This window comes from Cyprinodon tularosa, unplaced genomic scaffold (genome assembly GCF_016077235.1).
Source record: "Cyprinodon tularosa strain WSP-4 unplaced genomic scaffold, ASM1607723v1 ctg307, whole genome shotgun sequence".
Classification (NCBI taxonomy): domain Eukaryota; kingdom Metazoa; phylum Chordata; class Actinopteri; order Cyprinodontiformes; family Cyprinodontidae; genus Cyprinodon; species Cyprinodon tularosa.
Genome location: NW_024039016.1, coordinates 602,388 through 621,906, shown reverse-complemented (window position 1 = coordinate 621,906; position 19,519 = coordinate 602,388). Strand labels below are relative to the sequence as shown.

At 36.3% G+C, this 19,519-nt stretch overlaps 1 protein-coding gene across 2 annotated transcripts in view; it reads right to left on the bottom strand.

Annotated features, from left to right (window-relative positions):
• The window catches only part of LOC119787970 (rho GTPase-activating protein 26-like), a 126,705-nt gene that overhangs the window by 46,409 nt on the left and 60,777 nt on the right, over positions 1–19,519 (bottom strand). For both annotated transcript variants that reach the window (XM_038292072.1, XM_038292073.1), the window contains exons 4-13: positions 18,496–18,567; positions 12,937–13,038; positions 12,738–12,848; positions 12,328–12,432; positions 11,666–11,795; positions 11,208–11,308; positions 10,815–10,909; positions 9,208–9,286; positions 4,553–4,589; positions 2,706–2,771 (exon numbers count right to left, since the gene is read on the bottom strand). In XM_038292072.1, coding sequence (XP_038148000.1) covers positions 2,706–2,771; positions 4,553–4,589; positions 9,208–9,286; positions 10,815–10,909; positions 11,208–11,308; positions 11,666–11,795; positions 12,328–12,432; positions 12,738–12,848; positions 12,937–13,038; positions 18,496–18,567 — 898 coding nt within the window. The remainder of the gene's footprint in view (positions 1–2,705; positions 2,772–4,552; positions 4,590–9,207; positions 9,287–10,814; positions 10,910–11,207; positions 11,309–11,665; positions 11,796–12,327; positions 12,433–12,737; positions 12,849–12,936; positions 13,039–18,495; positions 18,568–19,519) is intronic.

Sequence of the window (19,519 nt, the reverse complement as noted above, 5' to 3'; positions counted from 1 at the left end):
TGTTGGTTATTAAGTTTGTTCTTGTATTCATTTTTCATTTAAACACAGATGTTACTCCAGTTTCACATTTCCTGTGGACATCTTGATCTTGTTGAGTTTGTAAGATTCTGCAATAGTTACGTAAACAAAGTTGATTTTGATAATCAAACTGTTTGTTCTCCTTTTTCCCCCAAATTGGAATAGAAAAAAGAATCGATAAAGAATCGAATCGTTTCATAGAATCGAAAAGGGAATCGGAATCGTGAAAATCTTTTCCAATTCCCAACCTTATTCATAACTGTAAAACTGCTTCTACTTTGTAAGTTGCTTTGGATAAAAGTGTCTGCTAAATGCATAAACATAAACTAACATTAACGCCTCTATTTAAGTTAAAAATGGCCTATAAGCATTGAAATGGATGCATATTTAATTGGAGCAACAATGTAAGGAGCTAAGGAATTGGTCCAGTTTCCTGGAGCTATGAAAGGGAGGGTGGCCCACAGCATCACATAACTGTGTTACATAACTGACTGCAGAATCTCTTTTTAGTAATAAAGTTTGTACTGTTGATCAATTCCGTTATAGAAAAAAGTAGCATGGCTATAATTAGGTGCTTATCAAGAATCTTGGTATAAAACAGAAACCAACTTCTATACATATCATCAGTGTGGTTTAAACAGTAGCCATGTTGTCTTAGTGTGATGTCTGACAGTGTTACGCTAAATAAAGGTCTGCCCCAAGGGTGCATATTATTGCCCTTGTTATTTTCAATATACACAAATGGAATCAGATATGACAGAAAAAATTACAGTAAAGGATTGCATCAGGTCTTTCATAAGATCACAGATGACCGTTGCCATCCACTCTCCCGTCACTCTGAGCTCCTTCCATCACGGCAGACATGCAGACTTCCTCGTGCCATTTTGTGCCCACTGCCATCAAGGAGCTGAATAAGTTGTACCTAAAGTAATTTTTTTAATGTTAATATATTTTATTACACTATTGTATGTGAGCAAACCAAAGGCAAAATTATGCCATTGTTGTGTATGATAGACAATAATGCTTTTCTATTTAATTATATTACAAAGATGAACTGCCACTCCCTAACACTAAAGCACCCTGGGAGAAGAGCCACATTTAGGTCCATTTTAGAAACCACTACCGCTTATAAAGGCAATGCACTCTTACATCTGTGTGTGAAGGTGTACAGAAAGTCACTATTCAAAGCATCAAAGGCATCCATATCACCTTATTAAAAGTAAAGTAAAACATCTGGTTACATTCATTGTAGAGTAATTTAAAAAGGTTTTGCTGCACTATTTGTGGATAAAAAACAAAAAACAAAACATGTGGTATCAGTGATGATGTAATGACCTGGCATGCTTAGTTACAAGCTTTATCGAACGCTGGCATGAAACAGTGAGAAAACCTAAAACTTTGATGGTTCTAAAGCAGTCAGGCTGTATTTAAAGAAACACCCTATCGGTACATTTTAGTCTGTTTCACTAAACTCAGTTTTTAATCAAAACAGATCACATAACAAGGGCATATTCAATTAAATATTACAATGTGGCTCTATCTGCTAAAATGTAAAGCAGCAGAGAGAAGCAGGAACTGATGTTCTTGGGGCGACTGACAAAACAAGGTCCTTTTTTTCCTTTTATTTTTCAATCATGGAGACCTTTACTGTGGCATTTTAGAGGAGCATGCGAAGGCCAGGAGTGTCCAAAAAGATCACAGAGATGCAGATTCATTCGAGCCAGATTTAAACTTTTAGCAACACGGCTTGCAATGTCAAGGATGCCGCATTACATATAACCTTAATTCCTGCAATAAGAACAGCAATATCAACACACATCAACATCCTGTGGGGTATAATCTATTCAGTTCCTCTGTCTTTCTGGGATGCATTTTTTTATCTGCTTCTGGTTTGTTGTCAATCTAGGTTTTTGTTTAGCTTGATAAAAGGGCCGGAAATTAGATTACATTTACCAGCAATGGACAAATAATTTAGATGTAGGGTTTATCATTTTGCCATAATTAGTGTCTCCTTAAAGTCAGATTAAGAACTCTGCAAAAAATAAAATAATAGAGAAGCTTACAGCTTTTTTTATTTATTTTTTATTTATGCATTTTTTCTACTTGCTTTGATTCTGATTTATTTTCCTATATTCTAATCATGTAAAGCACTTTGCATTGTCTTTGTACTGAATTGTTCTATAAATAAATTAGCCTTAAATAAAAGGATAAATAATGAGGAGAACACTTTTAGTGAGCTACAAGTACAGCAAATAGAAGTGAAACATATCACAGAACAATAAAATAAATGCAGTTATTGAGAAATTTTATACTCTGATTAAATAGAAAAAGCAAAAAAACAACATTTGTTGTGTTATTAAAAAAACACTTTTAGAGAAAGTGAAGAGAAAATGATCAAACGTCAAAGAAAGACACTGATGTGCACAACAACATATAGGAACATATCAAAGGCTTCAAATACGGGAATCTATGGGGGAAAAACTATTCTTGGTCAGATAAGGAATCTTTACCCAAAAAATAGCAATTTCTTACATATTTTAAGTAAATGGTCTTCTATAAATACGCATACTGAAAAGGTCGGTGTGTAATCTGGTCAAGCAGATGTCCAGTGAATATATGCAGAAGTTCAATAAACCAAATGAATGAAGCAGGAGAGCAACCAAGCAGATATACTGTTAATAGTCTACCTCGAGTTTCCACGGCGTAGATGAATTTTTTCATGATGTTGAACCCAGTGACATCCAGCTGGGCCACTGGGGATGAGAGACAAACAGAATGAGCAAGAGACGATTAGGAGCTTATATAAATACACCATGACATGATCTTTAGTCCTAAGATGTTTATACAATCTTAAAATGCTTCTCATCCTTACAAGAAATTCCTTTAGGTTCCAATAGGTTTTTATTTAAACTACAAGAGTTGTAGTTGCTGTATGACGTTTTCTTGTGAAAATTAAAAAATGTGCTCAATCAGAATATACAGATGGGCAGTGTCAGTTTTCCCCAGCCGGGGAATCTGAGTACAGTTAGCTAAAATGACACCACAGGTGTTAAAAAAGATGTCACTGCTCACCTCTTTTACAGCGCCTTCCAAAAGCTAAAAACTTTTCAACCTTTTGTCACATATTAGGCTTCAAACAGAGACGTTAAATTGTATTTCTTTGTAAAGAATCAACAAGTGGGACACAGTCATGAGGTGGAAAGAAACGCTTAGGATATTTCAAACTTTAACAAATAAAAACCTGAACAAATGGGTGTGCAAAATGATTCATCCCCCTTGAGTTAATACTTCTTAGTGCCACTTTTTGCCACGATTACAGCTGCAAGTCGCTTGGGGTTTGTCTCTATCAGTTTTACACATTGAGAGACTGAAATTTTTGCCCATTCTTCCTTGTCAAACAGCTGGAGCTCAGTGAGGTTGGATGAAGAGCGTTTATGAAAAGCAGTATTCAGTTCTTTCCACAGATTCTCCAGTATATTAAGGTCTGCACTCCGAAATGGCCATTCTAACACCTGGATGTGTTTGTTTGTGAACCATTCCATTGTAGATTTAAATCTCCGTCCCAGTCTCGGGTCTTCTGCAGATTCCAACAGGTTTTCTTCCCGGTCCCTGCTGAAGAGAAGCAGGCCCAAACCATGATGTGTTCAGGGCGATGAGCTCTGTTGCTTTATGCCAAACATAATGGTTTGCCTTGTTGCTGAAATTTTCGAATTTTTCATCTGACCAGAGCATCTTCTTCCACGTTTGCTGTGTCTCCCAGGTTGTTTGTGCTAAACTTTAATCAAGACTTTTTTGGATATCTTTAAGAATTGGCTTTCTTCCAGAAGAAAAACAAACAAACTGTTATCTTATGGACAGGGTCTCCCACCTCAGCTATAGATCTCTGCAGTTTTTCCAGAGTGATCATGGGCCTCTTGGCTGCATCTCTGGATTTATATTATGGATATATTAAAATATCCAACAAATTTTATTTCACTTCATAATTGTGTCCTACTTGTTATTGATTCTTAACAAAAAAATGCAATATTATACCTCTATGTTTGAATCCTGAAATGTGGGAAAAGGTTAAAAAGTTCAATAATTTCACTCTATTTTCCTTATGTCTTTTTTTTTTTGTTATTATCGCCCTAACCAAAGAGAAGGCCTTTATTAGGCAATTTTACCTCCTTTATATTTAATCATCTGAACAATATCTGAATGTTCGATTATGATTGCTTGATGGTTTTTTTCCTTTGTCATAAATCAAAAATTTCAACAGCACCTCATCGTAATACACTGAGTGGACTTTAAGAGTTCGCTGGTTTTCCAGATGAATTAATGTTGCAAATTCACTGAAAGGGTCTAATGATACGAACTACTCCCCTTCCAGATTCGTTTCAACGTTCAGCCATCTCCAAAAAGTTTGCTTTTTCTCTTTTTTTTTTTTTTTTTTATTATTTTATTTTTAGAAATGAAACATTACAAAATAAATTAGGACAGCTAAAATTAGGTTATCCCAAAATCCATTTTTAGGATACAAAAATAATCTACTTACTGGCCTCAGTTTGGTTGTCTCTGTTTAGATTATACACCTGCAAACAAAAAGAGAGGCAATTATTTGCATTATGAAGCTATAAAATGATTTTTTTCCCCCAACAATTTCAACAGCAAGTTGTTAAATTGTGTGTTTATACAAAAACATGCAACAAGAACATTATTATCTTTATAAATGTTGGATTTAGCATAGCTTGTGATTCAAAATGTAATTCATGCATTAAATGAAATATAGAAAATCTGCAATACAGCAGTTAAGATGAGAGCAGCAACATTTGAAATACTTTTTTAAAGTGCTAAAGTAGCAGAGGTCATTTAGAAGGTTGGTAAAAAAAAATTCTTTTTAAAAATCACATTTTCTTGTTTTGGTTTAAAAAAAAAAAGACTACAAAGCAAAGGTTTGATTAAAAAGCAAAGAGATTGAGACTGCATTGTGTCTGTAGTTGTGCTACATTCATGCTAATGTTGATTTAATGTTCTGAAAAGTGTGTAGGGATATTATTTTGAGCATTTCAGGAGAAAAAGAACCCAAATTTGAAACAGAACAGACAAAACAAAGAGGGTTTATTCTGGCAGCTAAACTGTGCAGTAATATGGAAAAAGTTTCCGCACCCCTTCCATGCTTCTCATATTTTGTCACAGACCGAGCAACAACTGTCCATTTACTTTTAGGAATCTTACAACGACTAACCAATTTTGGTTTGATGAATAGAAAGGAAACAAAATAATGTTTGTTTTTCATGCCTCTTAGGATTGGTGTCATCAACTTAATAATGCAAATATGAGTGTACAAGTGCTTGTCTCTGATTGGTTCCTAGAAGACGACGGAGATGTCCAATTGGTGCCTTCTGGAGGTGACGGATAGAAAAGCTGCAGAGGCGGACTTCCCACCCACCATCCTCATCTCATCTCAACCAGCCACACAGTTTGTCTGTTAACACCATGTAAAGTTTTGGAGTTTGCAATCGGTCTCCGTCAGTCACGTGACATTTGTTGCTAAGACGCCATTTTTGGTGGAAAAGGCGTAGTGTAAACAACCGCAGCATAGCTAAACGAAGGACTAAAGGATTGAGTTTGTTTCTCTGACTATATGGAAAAAAGTAAGCATAATGCGAAATAACCGTACGGTGTCGTGCCAAGGTAGTTATCCCTGCGAAAATTTGTATCCCCTCGTCGGGAGCGCGCACAGAGTAGGAAGAAAAGCCCGAGTTAAGTCCGCTTCAATTCCAACGTGCAGAACTTTAAATTTGAAAGGGTGTACGTGTATGAAAGTTGAGCTTTACTGTTTTATTCTTTTACTTCACATGTTTTAGCAGAATATCGCCAGTGATATTGATCTAAAACTAATAATAAAACACAAACGTTTGCTTGAAAGCTGGTCGCTGACAGCAGTGTCTACTCCTCCCTCTGAAAGCAAACAGATCCTTGTTCTTTTTCACACGTTCCTTAAAAAAATCTCTCATTGTTTCAGTGTCCAAATGTTCTCATCCCATTGAAAACTGTTGTAAACCATATACTTGTAATAAAAATGAAATAGAAAATGGAGTGCACGTGTAATCATTAAAGACTATATGCAGAAGGAAAATTATTTTTTCCTGGTTGAAATTTAGTACTTAAATCTATATCTGTGTTTACAGTAACGTACAATTTATCTATGTTGTACTATCCTTAATAAACAGTTTGTCTTCTAACATCAGCCGTTTTATTTCATCCCATTTTGCCACAATTGGCAATATGGGATGAAATAAAACCTGCTGTAATCTGTTCCCCCTGTCTAAATCAGGCAAAAAAGGTCCCAGCTTTTTCATTTTTGGCTTATAAGCATCATAAAAGATGCTTATAAGCCAAAATGCTTATTCCCCCCTTATAACTTTAAGAAATAAAGGTCCATCACATCCAAAGTTTCAGGAGTTAGTTGTCATCATAACAGATGTTTATAAGCCAAAAATGAAAAAGCTGGGACCTTTTTTGCCTGATTTAGACAGGGAGAACAGATTATAGCAGGTGGCCTGCTATAATTTGTTCCCCCCTTGTAACTTTAAGAAATAAAGGTAAATCAACTCCAAAGTTTCAGGGGTTAGTTGTCATCATAACAGATGTTTATAAGCCAAAAATGAAAAAGCTGGGACCTTTTTTGCCTGATTTAGAAAGGGGGAACAGATTATAGCAGGTGGCCTGCTATAATTTGTTCCCCCCTTGTAACTTTAAGAAATAAAGGTAAATCAACTCCAAAGTTTCAGAGGTTAGTTGTCATCCTAAAAGATGTTTATAAGCCAAAAATGGAAAAACTGGGACCTTTTTTGTCTGATTTAGACAGGGGGAACAGATTACAGCAGGTTTTATTTCATCCCATATTGCTGGTTCTGGCAATATGGGATGAAATAAAACGGCTGATGTTAGAAGACAAACTGTTTATAAAGGATATTGTACAACATAGATAAATTGTACGTTAATATAAACACAGATATAGATTTAAGTACTAAATTTCAACCAGGAAAAAATAATTTTCCTTCTGCATATAGTCTTTTATGATTACACGTGCACTCCATTTTCTATTTCATTTTTATTACAAGTATATGGTTTACAACAGTTTTCAATGGGATGAGAACATTTGGATACTGTGAAACAATGAGAGATTTTTTTAATGAACGTGTGAAAAAGAACAAGGATCTGTTTGCTTTCAGAGGGAGGAGTAGACACTGCTGTCAGCGACCAGCTTTCAAGCAAACGTTTGTGTTTTATTATTAGTTTTAGATCAATATCACTGGCGATATTCTGCTAAAACATGTGAAGTAAAAAAATAAAACAGTAAAGCTCAACTTTCATACACGTAAAACCTTTCAAATTTCAAGTTCTGCACGTTGGAATTGAAGTGGAGTTAAGTCGGGCTGTTCTTTCTACTCCGTGCGCGCTCCCGACGAGGGGATACAAATTTTCGCAGGGATAACTACCTTGGCACGACACCGGGACTGGCAGCCTCTCACACAACACGATCGTGTCATTTCTGGTAAATAATTGTGCCGAAAGAACAGCCGCGTGTGGGTTATCTCGACTTTCCACGTAATATGGTGGTTTTCCCACGATGCACCGCGCCCGAGGTAAACATTGACGTCACCTGGCGCAGACCGATAGCGAGCTGCCGTTTATGTTTTCTTTGTTTTCTGATGTTTTTCTTAATTAGGAAGGTACATTTTTGTCATTTTGTTTTACACTGCTGGGGGTTTGCTCCTGTTAAAATGAGTTTTTCCTCTCCACTGTCGCTATGAGCATGCTTGGTGTGAGGGATTGTCTTCCAGTCAATGAATTGATGCTATCAGCTGGTTTTCCTTAGATAGAAAACTTTGAATCAATCTGACTGTGAGATCTGGTTGAATTGTAATGTCACTTAAAATTCAATTCAATGTGAATTAGCACTATATAAATACACTGAATTGAATTTACTTTTAATTAGGTAAGTTTTGATTAATATTCAGATAGTTTCCTGTTGTTTTTGGCATTATATCTCACTCTGAAGTCACTTGTAATGCCCTAATCAAGAATAATAAAGAATAACATCTTTTTAAAATAAATAACATTATAAAATGTTCAATTACGTGTTTGTGGCTGTTTGGGATCCGAAGAGGATGGATCCTTCATGCTTACAACTTTGCCACCTCTAGATGAGTTTGTAGCAATATCGTTTATAAATGTCTGAATAACGTGCATTTATATTTCACTTCTCCCTTCAGATGATAAACAGCAAAATTTGCCGTCTATTCTCTAGAGTAGGTTTAACAGCCTTACCCATTTATTGACTACAAATCCGAAAACATCAGTTTCTTCTCATCTGATAAAAGCATTCTACTGATTTTTCCTTAACATAGCTTCTAGCTAGCTTCTACTTCATATGGCTTCCATTCAGCAATAAAGTTTTGCAGATTCTCTGCTTTGTTTACTAAATAGTTAACTTCTGACTGCAGTGCATTGGATACATTTATATATTTTATTATAAAGTATGGACAATGTATTAAAAAACTGTATTTTTAAAACGTTTATTTTTTAAAACACACGCCAACAGATGCTCCAAAAGAACAGAATTCTTTCTAAAACATGTTTAGATTAAACAGGTGTGTTAGGCACTGCCGAACCTTATTTTCATAAATGTTTGAAAGCAAAGTTAAAATCCATAAATTGTTGATTAAAACGATTTTTTTTTTTTTTTGGGGGGGGGCTTGATCCGGCTGTAATGTTTGAAGAGTTTGTGCTGATTACTTCATGACAGCTACAGAGCAAACATGTCTTAACAATAAAGCCGGGTTCACAGACGAGGCTGAAAACGCAAACATTTTATTTCACAACAGCTCTCCTGGACTCAGCAGCTGCACGTTGCAGCTTGCATGGACTCAGTTACTTCTCCTACTTGCATGAGGAGTTGAGGGAGCTGTTGGGACATGAATGGTTTTGAGTGTGGGTGCAGTGAGCAGCACTAAAACAATTGCTTTGGGCTAAAAAAAATATTTATAAATAGGTAAGCCAATCAAATGTAGTCACTTTCTTTTACGTGTGAAAAAGTTGTGCAAAAGCTCAGAGGACATGATGTCCCCTTCTCTCTTCTTTTGTCTCCATCACCGGTTGTCTTCGTCATGTAAGCACAAACTAGTAGCCATGGCAACCTACCGGTTCTCTACCATCCATAGCCTCCATCCACAACCTGCGATCCTCCTCTGACAGAGCCTGCATGGTGATAATGCCTTGCCTGCACTCACACACAAACACACGCATAGAACATTAGCTTTTCATATGTTTAAGTTATGAACATTTTCATCTAAAAGCTGGTAAATCAACACATTTCCCAATACTGGCCAACTCCACATGAAGTAACCCATGCAGATACCGGACCCTGCACATGTATACATGCATTATAAGTAGACAGTGACATAAATCAAGACACGCTTTGATTTAACTCAGATAAAATCAAATAAGATCAGAACGCTCCCTGAAAAGTTCATCAGCTAATAAGCATTCAACTTCATTTCACTGAAACTATCAGGCTAATCATCCTTAGAGGGGCAGGGTTTATTGTGCGTTCTCAGACCTCTGTCGATCACACCGTCTCATTAGCCAAATTTGTCTCTGTCTTCTGTCAAGTTTGCAATCGATCCTGCACCGGTCACTCTGTCAGCAGGAGCACATTGATCTTGTTGTTGCTCCTACTCTTTATGCCAATCATGATCCACCGCTCCAATACAGGACATCGCTCATTGGGACACTCAGAGTGCACCGACACATCCTGGGCCCTCAGCTGTTTAAATGGGTCCAACTTTTCAGCTTTTCCATAGAACCATGGAGGTTTCGAGTCAGGAAGATGTATAAAATAAGAGACTGGCTCTGAGTTACTGGGTCAACTGCAGCCCAAAGTGTTTTTCAAAAGAGATTTATAAGCATTCTATAAATAAAAGGATATTAAAAAAAGGGACTTTAAATGGATCACATACAAAAATAAAAATAAAAATAAAGAAGAAGGTGGAGGAGGAACAGGCATAATGCCCGGAATAGCACTGTGCCATCATGCTTATTCTTGATTAACACAATAGCGCCCTCACATGTCTAAGGAGGGAAAATACAGCCTTTACAAAAAATAAAACTTTAGGAATCAGCTTTAAAAAAACCTCTGACAAAAGTGCACCAAAAAATATTAAAAGATCATAAAAATGTTTAACTTATTTGGTTATGTAGAGTCAGCAAATCAAAGAAGATGATCCTGTAGCTGCTAGACAGGAAGTCATGCTGTGATCTCTGCTCCTGCAGTGCTACTTTGTCTTAACTTAAGTAAAAATGAGAACCTTTCTTTTTTCTGAATATGATTTAATATGAATTTATGTCAAATTGTAGGTTTTCTCCTACTCAGCAGATACTCAGGGTAATAAATACGTCAGTAAATCAAAACTAAGGTCACAACATAAAACGCTAATTTAAGTTGAAGGAAAAGTGCCACGTAAGGAGATGCAGAACCAATAGAGCTATCACAGGATTCTAAAGCAAATTCTAATAAAAAATATTGGGGGAAAATTATGGAATATTTTCATTATTCTATTTCTGTGAGAAACAGAGTCTTGGGTTATATTAATATTTAAATTTAACTATAGACTTAAATGTTTAATGATATTGGATTTTACTTTCAGATTCACCAAAAATTTTATATTAAAGGGATAACCGGCTAGATGAAAAATTATTTTAAGAGCTTATCATTTAAAACAAAATGAAACAGTTAATCAGACACTAACCTGTCCACGGCCTCAACGTCAAAACAGAATCTCTTCTCTATGGATTCTGTCTTCCTCCTTGTGCACGACTTTAGGATGAAGCTCTCCTCCTCCCCCTGACAAATAAAATGCACTATGGTAGGTGGTATAATAATAACACTCATCAGAACATGCACTTTAAACAATAATGTTCCTGATGTTATTTTTTTTCCCCGCTTTGTTTCATTCTGATGCTAATTAGATACTTCAAGCATTGAATGTTTCATACTTCAGTAATGTTCTACAGTCTTTTAGATAAAATTCAGATAAAACATTAATTTGTGGTTGTAACAAGAGAGAAGGTGAAAGTCTAAGTGGTTTGAGATAATTTATCAGATGGCTGGACAAATACTGACAGATTAATGACAAACTCACCATTTTACCCCCAGATTTTGGGTCAAACCCAACCATGGAAAACCTCTTAGGCTCACGGTAGTAGGTGCAGTAGTACTTTACCCAAGTTGATACGAAGGAACCTGAGAAAAGAAAAACAAGAGGTGAGAAAGAAAGAAAGAAAGAAAGAAAGAAAGAAAGAAAGAAAGAAAGAAAGAAAGAAAGAAAGAAAGAAAGAAAGAAAGAAAGAAAGAAAGAAAGAAAGAAAGAAAGAAAGAAAGAAAGAAAGAAAGAAAGAAAGAAAGAAAGAAAGAAAGAAAGAAAGAAAGAAAGAAAGAAAGAAAGAAAGAAAGAAAGAAAAGGCTGAATCAGGCCTGGATTAGAGATAATATTGGCTACCATGGAAACGACGTGGAGCAGAAGCTGTTGTCAGGCCTCCAACAGATCAGACATGACAGGTTTAACATCCTGACAGATACCAAGGCAGTCTTTTTACTCACGCTTCTCCAGAACGAACAGGTAGCCCTCCATGGTGTGCTGGCTGACGCTCTTGTGTTCATGAGGGTTCTCCTTCATCTTCCTCATCAGACTTTCAACCTCAGAACGGGTGCTCTCAAAACGGTTCCTCGTCTGTAAGCAAACATTTAGAGGAGCTGAGACTTCGACATTTTATAATTCACATCAGCTAAGTATTAGATTTTCCTGTGACTGCAGATACAGATCTTTTAAAAACCCTTCAGTGAAACAACCTGAAGAATTCCTACTGAGGGAATCACTGTAGAATCTTAAGCTTAGCAAAAGTCAAGCTTTTCTGTCTACAAATATATACTGTAAATTCTTCATCATGATTGATTATTTAAAACAAAACATCAGCAAATTAAGTAGAGGTATATATTTGCCAAAGTTTTAATCATGAATAGAAAAACCTGCAGTTACATTGCATGCCCAAGTCTCCAAGCTACCTATTAAAGGTTTGCCCAAAGCATCACTTATCCCCCACCATGCTTACCAGTGGGTAGGAAGTGCTAAATTATTGATGGCTTACAGGATGGCAAAATGCTTAAAATATTCTATATCAACAAAAAAAAACTTTGTTGATAGTGCAAACTTCATCAGGTCAAAAGTCTGATTAGTGTTAGTATATTTGTTTTGGGGTTCTTACATTCTGTATGCTGATAGTGAGATCAGTCTTGAAATGGTTGAAGTCCTTTGCGAGCTCATAGCCATGGTGATAGTAGGTGAACAGGCCTTGTAAAAATGCCAACAGCTGAAACAAAGTGCGAAAAACACAGGGGAATTATGGGAAGAAAGGATAAAAAAAAATAAAAAACAAACAAAACAAACAAACAGAAGAAATCAAATATCAGAAATATTCAACATTTCCTGAATCAGTTTCTGAGAAAAGTTTGCAAAGAGTTCTTTACTTCCTAGAGAAAACGAATAAAAGTTGTTCAGAGGAACCAACAAATTAACTTAATGTAATAAAGACCAGTCAGCAAAGGAATTAAAGGAACCTTTATATTGTTTAAAGGCTAAAAATAGAAAAAGAAAAAAAAATCTGTGCTTTCTTACAGGCTCCACAAAGTCAAACATCTTCCTCTCTTGAACCTCTTGAACCTTAAAAACGTACTCCAGAGAAACTTCATAGAAATGCTGCCTGACATGATCAACCTGGTTGTCTGCCTGGAACAGAAAAAGGAAATGGATACGACGATCAATGTGGGAGGTTGGGAGACAGATGACAGACGTGGACTCAAAGAAATTGCCTTACTTCATGTAGGTGGGACTCTTTTTTCTTTGCTGAAAGGCTTAGATGCTTCTCCAGCACCGCACAATATTTCTCTGTCTCTTTGTCGTACTTCTTCTTGGCTTCCTGTCACAAAGAAATCCAAAGAAGACATTTTTTGATCAGTCTTCATGTATCCTGCTCTCTTCCTGCAGGCTTGTAGATCAGTTTCTCCACTTTTGTAAAATGCAATTTTTGGTTGAGCAGCAGAGTCGAGTATGATGCTGGTAGCCATGACAACATTGTCAAATCGTCTCTGTTAAAAAGCTTTTGTTGGAGGCAGTGAGGAGGGTATGGACCAGTGTCTCCCTAACTGGGAAAACAAGGCGTGTCATCAGATTAAGTAATGAGATGAGATTTTGCGACAGTAGAAATTCTCCATCTGAAATCTTAGGGGAGGAACTTGTTCATTCCTGGTACAGTAGAGCTAGGTTTATTAGAGATCTCCAGAGTTTGGGATTGAGGCAGATCAAATGACCTGACCTTAAGGAACCATTTTGGATCAGCTTGGAGGTTTTGTTTATGCCAAAATGACAAAGTGTTGGTTGGAGCTGTCAGGGCTCCTGTCTGTGTGTTTGTTTTTGTGTTTGTCATCCTTCCACCAACAAGAGGCGCCTGATTACAGTTCGCCTCCTCACACACCTGCTGACGGTTACCTTGTTTACGGAGTGCTCTTAAGCGGCTGATTGCCACTACCTCAACGCCAGAGTGTTTGCCAGTTTTTGGTTCTCTAGCCAAGCTGAGTTTTAGCTGAGTAAGACTGAGTTCTTGTCTCCCTGAGTTTTAACTTTGTTTTTGTCTTTGCCTCTCAGCAGGAAGTCTTCCTGCAAACTGGACCTTTTCGGACCTCCTCTCCCAGGAGGGATCAACTGAGCCTTAAACTGAGCAACGGGTTCCAAACAGGAGGTTTGGATCCAGTCTCCTTTTTGAGGACGTTGTAATTACTCTCTGAGCAAGGGAATCATCTTCACCAAGACCCGTTCAAGTACAGCAGGAAATCTGAGTGGCAATCAGCGTCTCCGTTCACCTACACCGTCCGAGTTCTGGATAAACCCTGTTCCACCCTCCGCCGAATCAGACATACACTGGAAAACCAACACACAGATTGGAGCCAAGGATCCTTCAGTTCTCTGGAAACGTGAGTCAACAATCAGATCCTCTCCTTCAAGATCAACAAATCAAATTTCCCACTGAGCCTGAACTAACAGTCTGTCTTCCCCTCGCCTTCCAGTTCCGGCTGAACAGAGTTCGGAGAAACTCTGCACCGAGCTTAACATCTTCAATAAAATCCGTCAAACTTTTCATCTGTTTCTCTCTGTTTGGACTTCCACATTTTGGGTCAGTCCTTTAGATAAAATCATGACCGGAGCATTTCACCAAGCAGTTATGGTTCTCAGATTATGGTTCTCCCTCATGTGGAGGCTGTGTTTACAGACAAAATAAATGATTAAATGACCAAATGTGGATGTTACTTCAAACTTTAAATAACCACTTTATTAATGCATGTAGAAAATGTGCTCTTAATTTAGCAAATGCACACAAATAAACACATTAAACTTTGCTCTTTAACCCACTGATACCTCTCCTTCATATTGTGTCGAAATGGAACTGAAAATACATTTGTCATAAAATATCCACCTAACATTCTTCCCTCCTTTTATTGAATAAAAGTAATTATTTAAATGATTACAAACAGGTACAAACTGTAACAAAATTATGAATAATAAATACAAAAACAAACATTGATATTTAATTCCAGTACCATTTTTAAAATATGCAAGGAACCAGAAGCATAGGGCAAATAAATATATTTAGTGATTAAATCTTAGACTTAAACTATACTTACGGCAGGTATGGTTCTTTAGGAGAAAGGACTAAAGTTGGTTAAAAGTATTTTAGGCTAACTTTACAGAAAACCCTCAAGACTCTGGAAACCACAGAAATCCTGCATTCTGAGAGAGCACAGGCATCTTAGCATAATAAGGAACTAAGGGATTTTCCAGTGAGGTCAGGTTATTAAGAGCTTTGTAGCTGAGAAAATTATTCAGGATAAATGTTGAACTGCAGGGAGAAGTAGTGCAAACAGTCCCATACAGGAGAGATATGGGCTCATCGTCTGTCAGCATGTTTCCTTTTTTAATTTACAAATATGGCATTTATGCAGACTAACCCGACAAAAAGATTTAGCCACATTTTAACTTGCAGCTGTTTTATTAAAAGAAGTGCTGCAGATTTTCTGATTTCCTGGAAAGAATATTTCAGGAGTCAGTGAGAATCTGGGAGCCCAGCTGTTTGTCCAAAAAAAGTATTTCAGCACATGGACAAAGAAACATGGTAGGATGATGAGTTGGTTCTAAAACTATGAGCCGAAAAATACTGAGGAAAAAGGAAATGCACAAACCGAGCAACAAAAAGCTGTGTCTTTCCTCCGGGTTTGAGTGGGAATTAGAAAACAGCTGCAGACCATATCAGGAAGGGTTAGTGTTGCTCATAACAACAGATTCTCTGTTCAAAGTTTGCCTCTTCGATTCTCTATAGACGCCCATTCTAAAATAGCAACTTCTGTTTAAGATCTAATACAGGTTTCACATAAGTAAAACAAATAAAAATAGTAAAGTGTTCAAATCTAAATTGCTCTTCTGGGCTTTTTTCATAATTCTACTTTAGTTTTGCTGAAGTGACAAAAGTTTAAGTAAAAAAATAAAAATTAAAAAAAAAGTGAGACAGAAGTGAAAATATTGGAACTACCAGCAGGTGGCAGTATGATACAATAGATGAGGATGTTACCTTTACTAGAGCAAAGAAATGTTTTACACTAGCTTAAGGTCACATCATATCTATAATAAAGTCATAAACAGCACATCTAATATGCCCAAAAAAAGAGAAAAAAATGTTAATTACTAGATTATTAACCCCAGTGTCTTCCAGAAAACCTTCACTTTTTCATTTTGTCTTGTTAAATTCTAATATATCCAGTTTTATCAAGCAGTTTTTAGTCCAACAACTTTTAATAACTAAGGTTATGGGTTTTTTTGTGACTAATTATTAGTCCAATTATTAATCCAAACAAAAACAACAATAAAATCCACTCTTTTTGCCTCAACCCGCAGTTAAAAATTCAACAACAGTTAAAGGGAATTTGAATAGGAAGCCTACCTAGAGAACGGAAGCCAGACTGCGGGAGCTGCATCCATTTTTCAATTGGCTGCTGGGGATATTTATGTGAGAATAATCTGCTGTATGCTCTATTTGTCACAAAAGGTTCTGATCCTGCTTAAACCTCCCAAAACCTCATAGGAAAATATATTATTGTCTAAGGGAGCCAAACCAGAACGTTTGTGAAAAATTTTTAAACACACCGCTGTGTTTCAGCCAAAAAACACCTTTCCCACTATAAAGCAGGGTGGAGACTCCGTCATGCCCTGGGGTTCTCGGGTTTTTCATAAGAAATGGCATCAAAACCTCGTATATATGGATAACTTTTGCAGGATAGATGAACATCATCATATCAAACTGTGACATTCCGACATTCTCCAATCAAAAAAGGCCAAATATTGAAATTAAAAGGGAGACATGATAAGAAGTTTAAAGCAAATGTTAGTTTAAGGGCGAGGTTTGCTTCTGCAGGATGTGGTTCCAGATTTTATAATTTTTTGTTATTTCACCCCTAACTAATGTGTGTTTTTCTATTGCGTTACACAGGATGAACTTTGCATTAATGGTAGAAAATACCTGAAAATGATTAATCCTGAATAAATCTTTAAATGCCAAAGCTGGAATTGTAAAGGTTGTATTGAGACCAAGCATTGTTTGTGCTGCTGATTGTTGCGTCTCAGTTCATTTATTGAAATAATTCCACCATTGGTGTAAGAAAACAGGCAGCAGCCTCATATTAGGATCATTTGTTCTTCAGGTCTGTCAACATTTGATTTTACTGCGAGGCAATTGTTTGAAATCATTTTTTGTGGGATGCATTTGGTTAATTGAAATTCACCCGGGAATAATATTACAATCTAGACCTATTGTATGAAATTTGCAACCCTACAGATGGAGCTTATTTTTTTATTTAACAAATAAACTCTGTGGCAGATCTTAAATCATCTCTAATCTCTATCTTCTAATGGTAGTATTATCATATAATTCAATTTTTCCTAACTTCATCAAACATGCAGTAACCGTGCCAAGATCAGACAAAACCCTGCAACACAGGATTGATAAACTGTTTATTTAAAATATATGTTACTTAGAACTCCTGCTGCTACATATTTAGATCCTTTGGCTACTGACCGCATGGATCAAGCACATGTGACCTAATCAAGTCAGATTATAATCTGTAATATTTGGCACATGGGGGAGGGTTTTTAGGGGGGGAAAATGATATACTGGTTTGTTTTCTTTGTGTTTAATGTTCTAATGCAAGAACATATACCCTTGATCAGGGGAGAACTGCTATTTCTGCCCTTTTAATTAAAGCAGCAATATATATTTCCCAAATCTGTAATTTAGGTCATTTTATTGTCTTCAGGGAAAGACAAATACTGCAGCACAGGTCAGTTGGGGGTTGGGGTCTGCAAGGAAGCAGTGTGAGTATATGGGCATGGCTTACAATGCTCCTGGTTAACTGCTACTTCTGCTGGGTTGAAATCATCTAAAGTTTTGCTTGACTGTTTACATACCATCCCATTAAAGAAAATTAGAAATTCACATTAGTAATTCAAATAAAACAGAACTGGAAAAAGTAATAAAAAAATTATTAAATGACAATTTAGTATTAATTAAATGTTTTTACAGCATTCCTCCATAATCGTGAATATATGTAACCGGTCTGATGGTTGAATAACCTAAATAATAAATTAAATTGAAAAAATATATGTGGTGTTCTGCTCATAGGGATGACATTTCTTAGATTATTGAACAAATGTCATACTCAAAACCCTTTTATTATGATAGAAGGGTTTTTTAGTTTAAAAGTTGGTACATTTGATAAACTTTGTTTTGGATTAAAATGGGATTTGACAGACAGACAGACAGACAGACAGACAGACAGACAGACAGACAGACAGACAGACAGACAGACAGGCAGATAGATAGATAGATAGATAGATAGATAGATAGATAGATAGATAGATAGATAGATAGATAGATAGATAGATAGATAGATAGATAGATAGATAGATAGATAGATAGATAGATAGATAGATAGATAGATAGATAGATAGATAGATAGATAGATAGATAGATAGATAGATAGATAGATAGATAGATAGATAGATAGATAGATAGATACTAGCTGACATTGAGTTTTCATAAGTATTTTTGCTTGCTTTTCATTAAAACATATCTATACTATTTTATTAAGGCTACATAAAGGCTAGAACCTTCATCAGGGTTTGTGTGTGGTCCAGCGGCCACAAGAGCATAAAGAGGCTTTATTGATTAATGTCTCACAGCCACTGGGGACACATCAATACTCATCTACAGCTCATTCAATGTATGATCATTTCTGTGACTGGTGCTGTGGTTGATTGTTGTTGCTCTTCTTACCTTTGCTGCACTGATCTGCTCTTTCCTGAACCTCTCCAGCGGAGTAATCAACACGTCATTGGCGTTTTCAATCTACAGTGGGAGGTAAACAGACAGACATGTTTTCCAGTCAGCGGCGGTATATGTCACAGCTTGCATGATTTACATTTGATACATTTTGATCTTTTACTAATGATCTAACCAAGAGAAGCCAAACATGGATGGATGGATGGATGGATGGATGGATGGATGGATGGATGGATGGATGGATGGATGGATGGATGGATGGATGGATGGATGGATGGATGGATGGATGGATGGATGGATGGATGGATGGATGGATTGGACGTAGCCAACTTTTATATAATGGCATAGTGCAGTGATTCCAAACTGGGGGTACTCGTACCCCTAGCAATCCACGACTGCCATGCAAGGGGTACATGAATATATGTTATTTATTTGGAAGTAGAATAAAATAGGGCTGGGATCTGTTTTGCTTTGTGAGGACCAAATAGAAAAATTAAACAAGCTTTTATCAACTAAAAAGTAAGTTTTTCTTATGTTTATAGTTGGAAGATGATGCAAAGCATAAAATGCATAAGAATTAAATGTTCAAATTAAAAAATTACGTAAAATTGTTTTTATTTTATAATCAGCTATTTACGTTCCACTTTTGGACAATCATCAATATTTTGACTAAGAGGGGAACTCATGGTAGAGTAAAATTCATAAATGGCTACACAAGTCAAAAAAGGTTAGGAAACACTGGCATAATGAATTAAGTCTGCAAATGTTAATGATAGAAGTATTTTTATCCTAATAGTTATCTAGATCTAGATATTTAAATTCTAGACCCTCTTACTTTTCAGGATTACACTGGATTCTCTTATAACATAAAGTCTACATGCTAAGACATGCTGTAAACAAAAGCTTTGACTCTCAAAGAGGCCAAAATGTTACAAGTGAATATAAAGATGATACCATATAGAGAACTATATTTTTTTGGTTATGAGCAAAGATCTTAGTTCATCATAGAGAAAAAAAA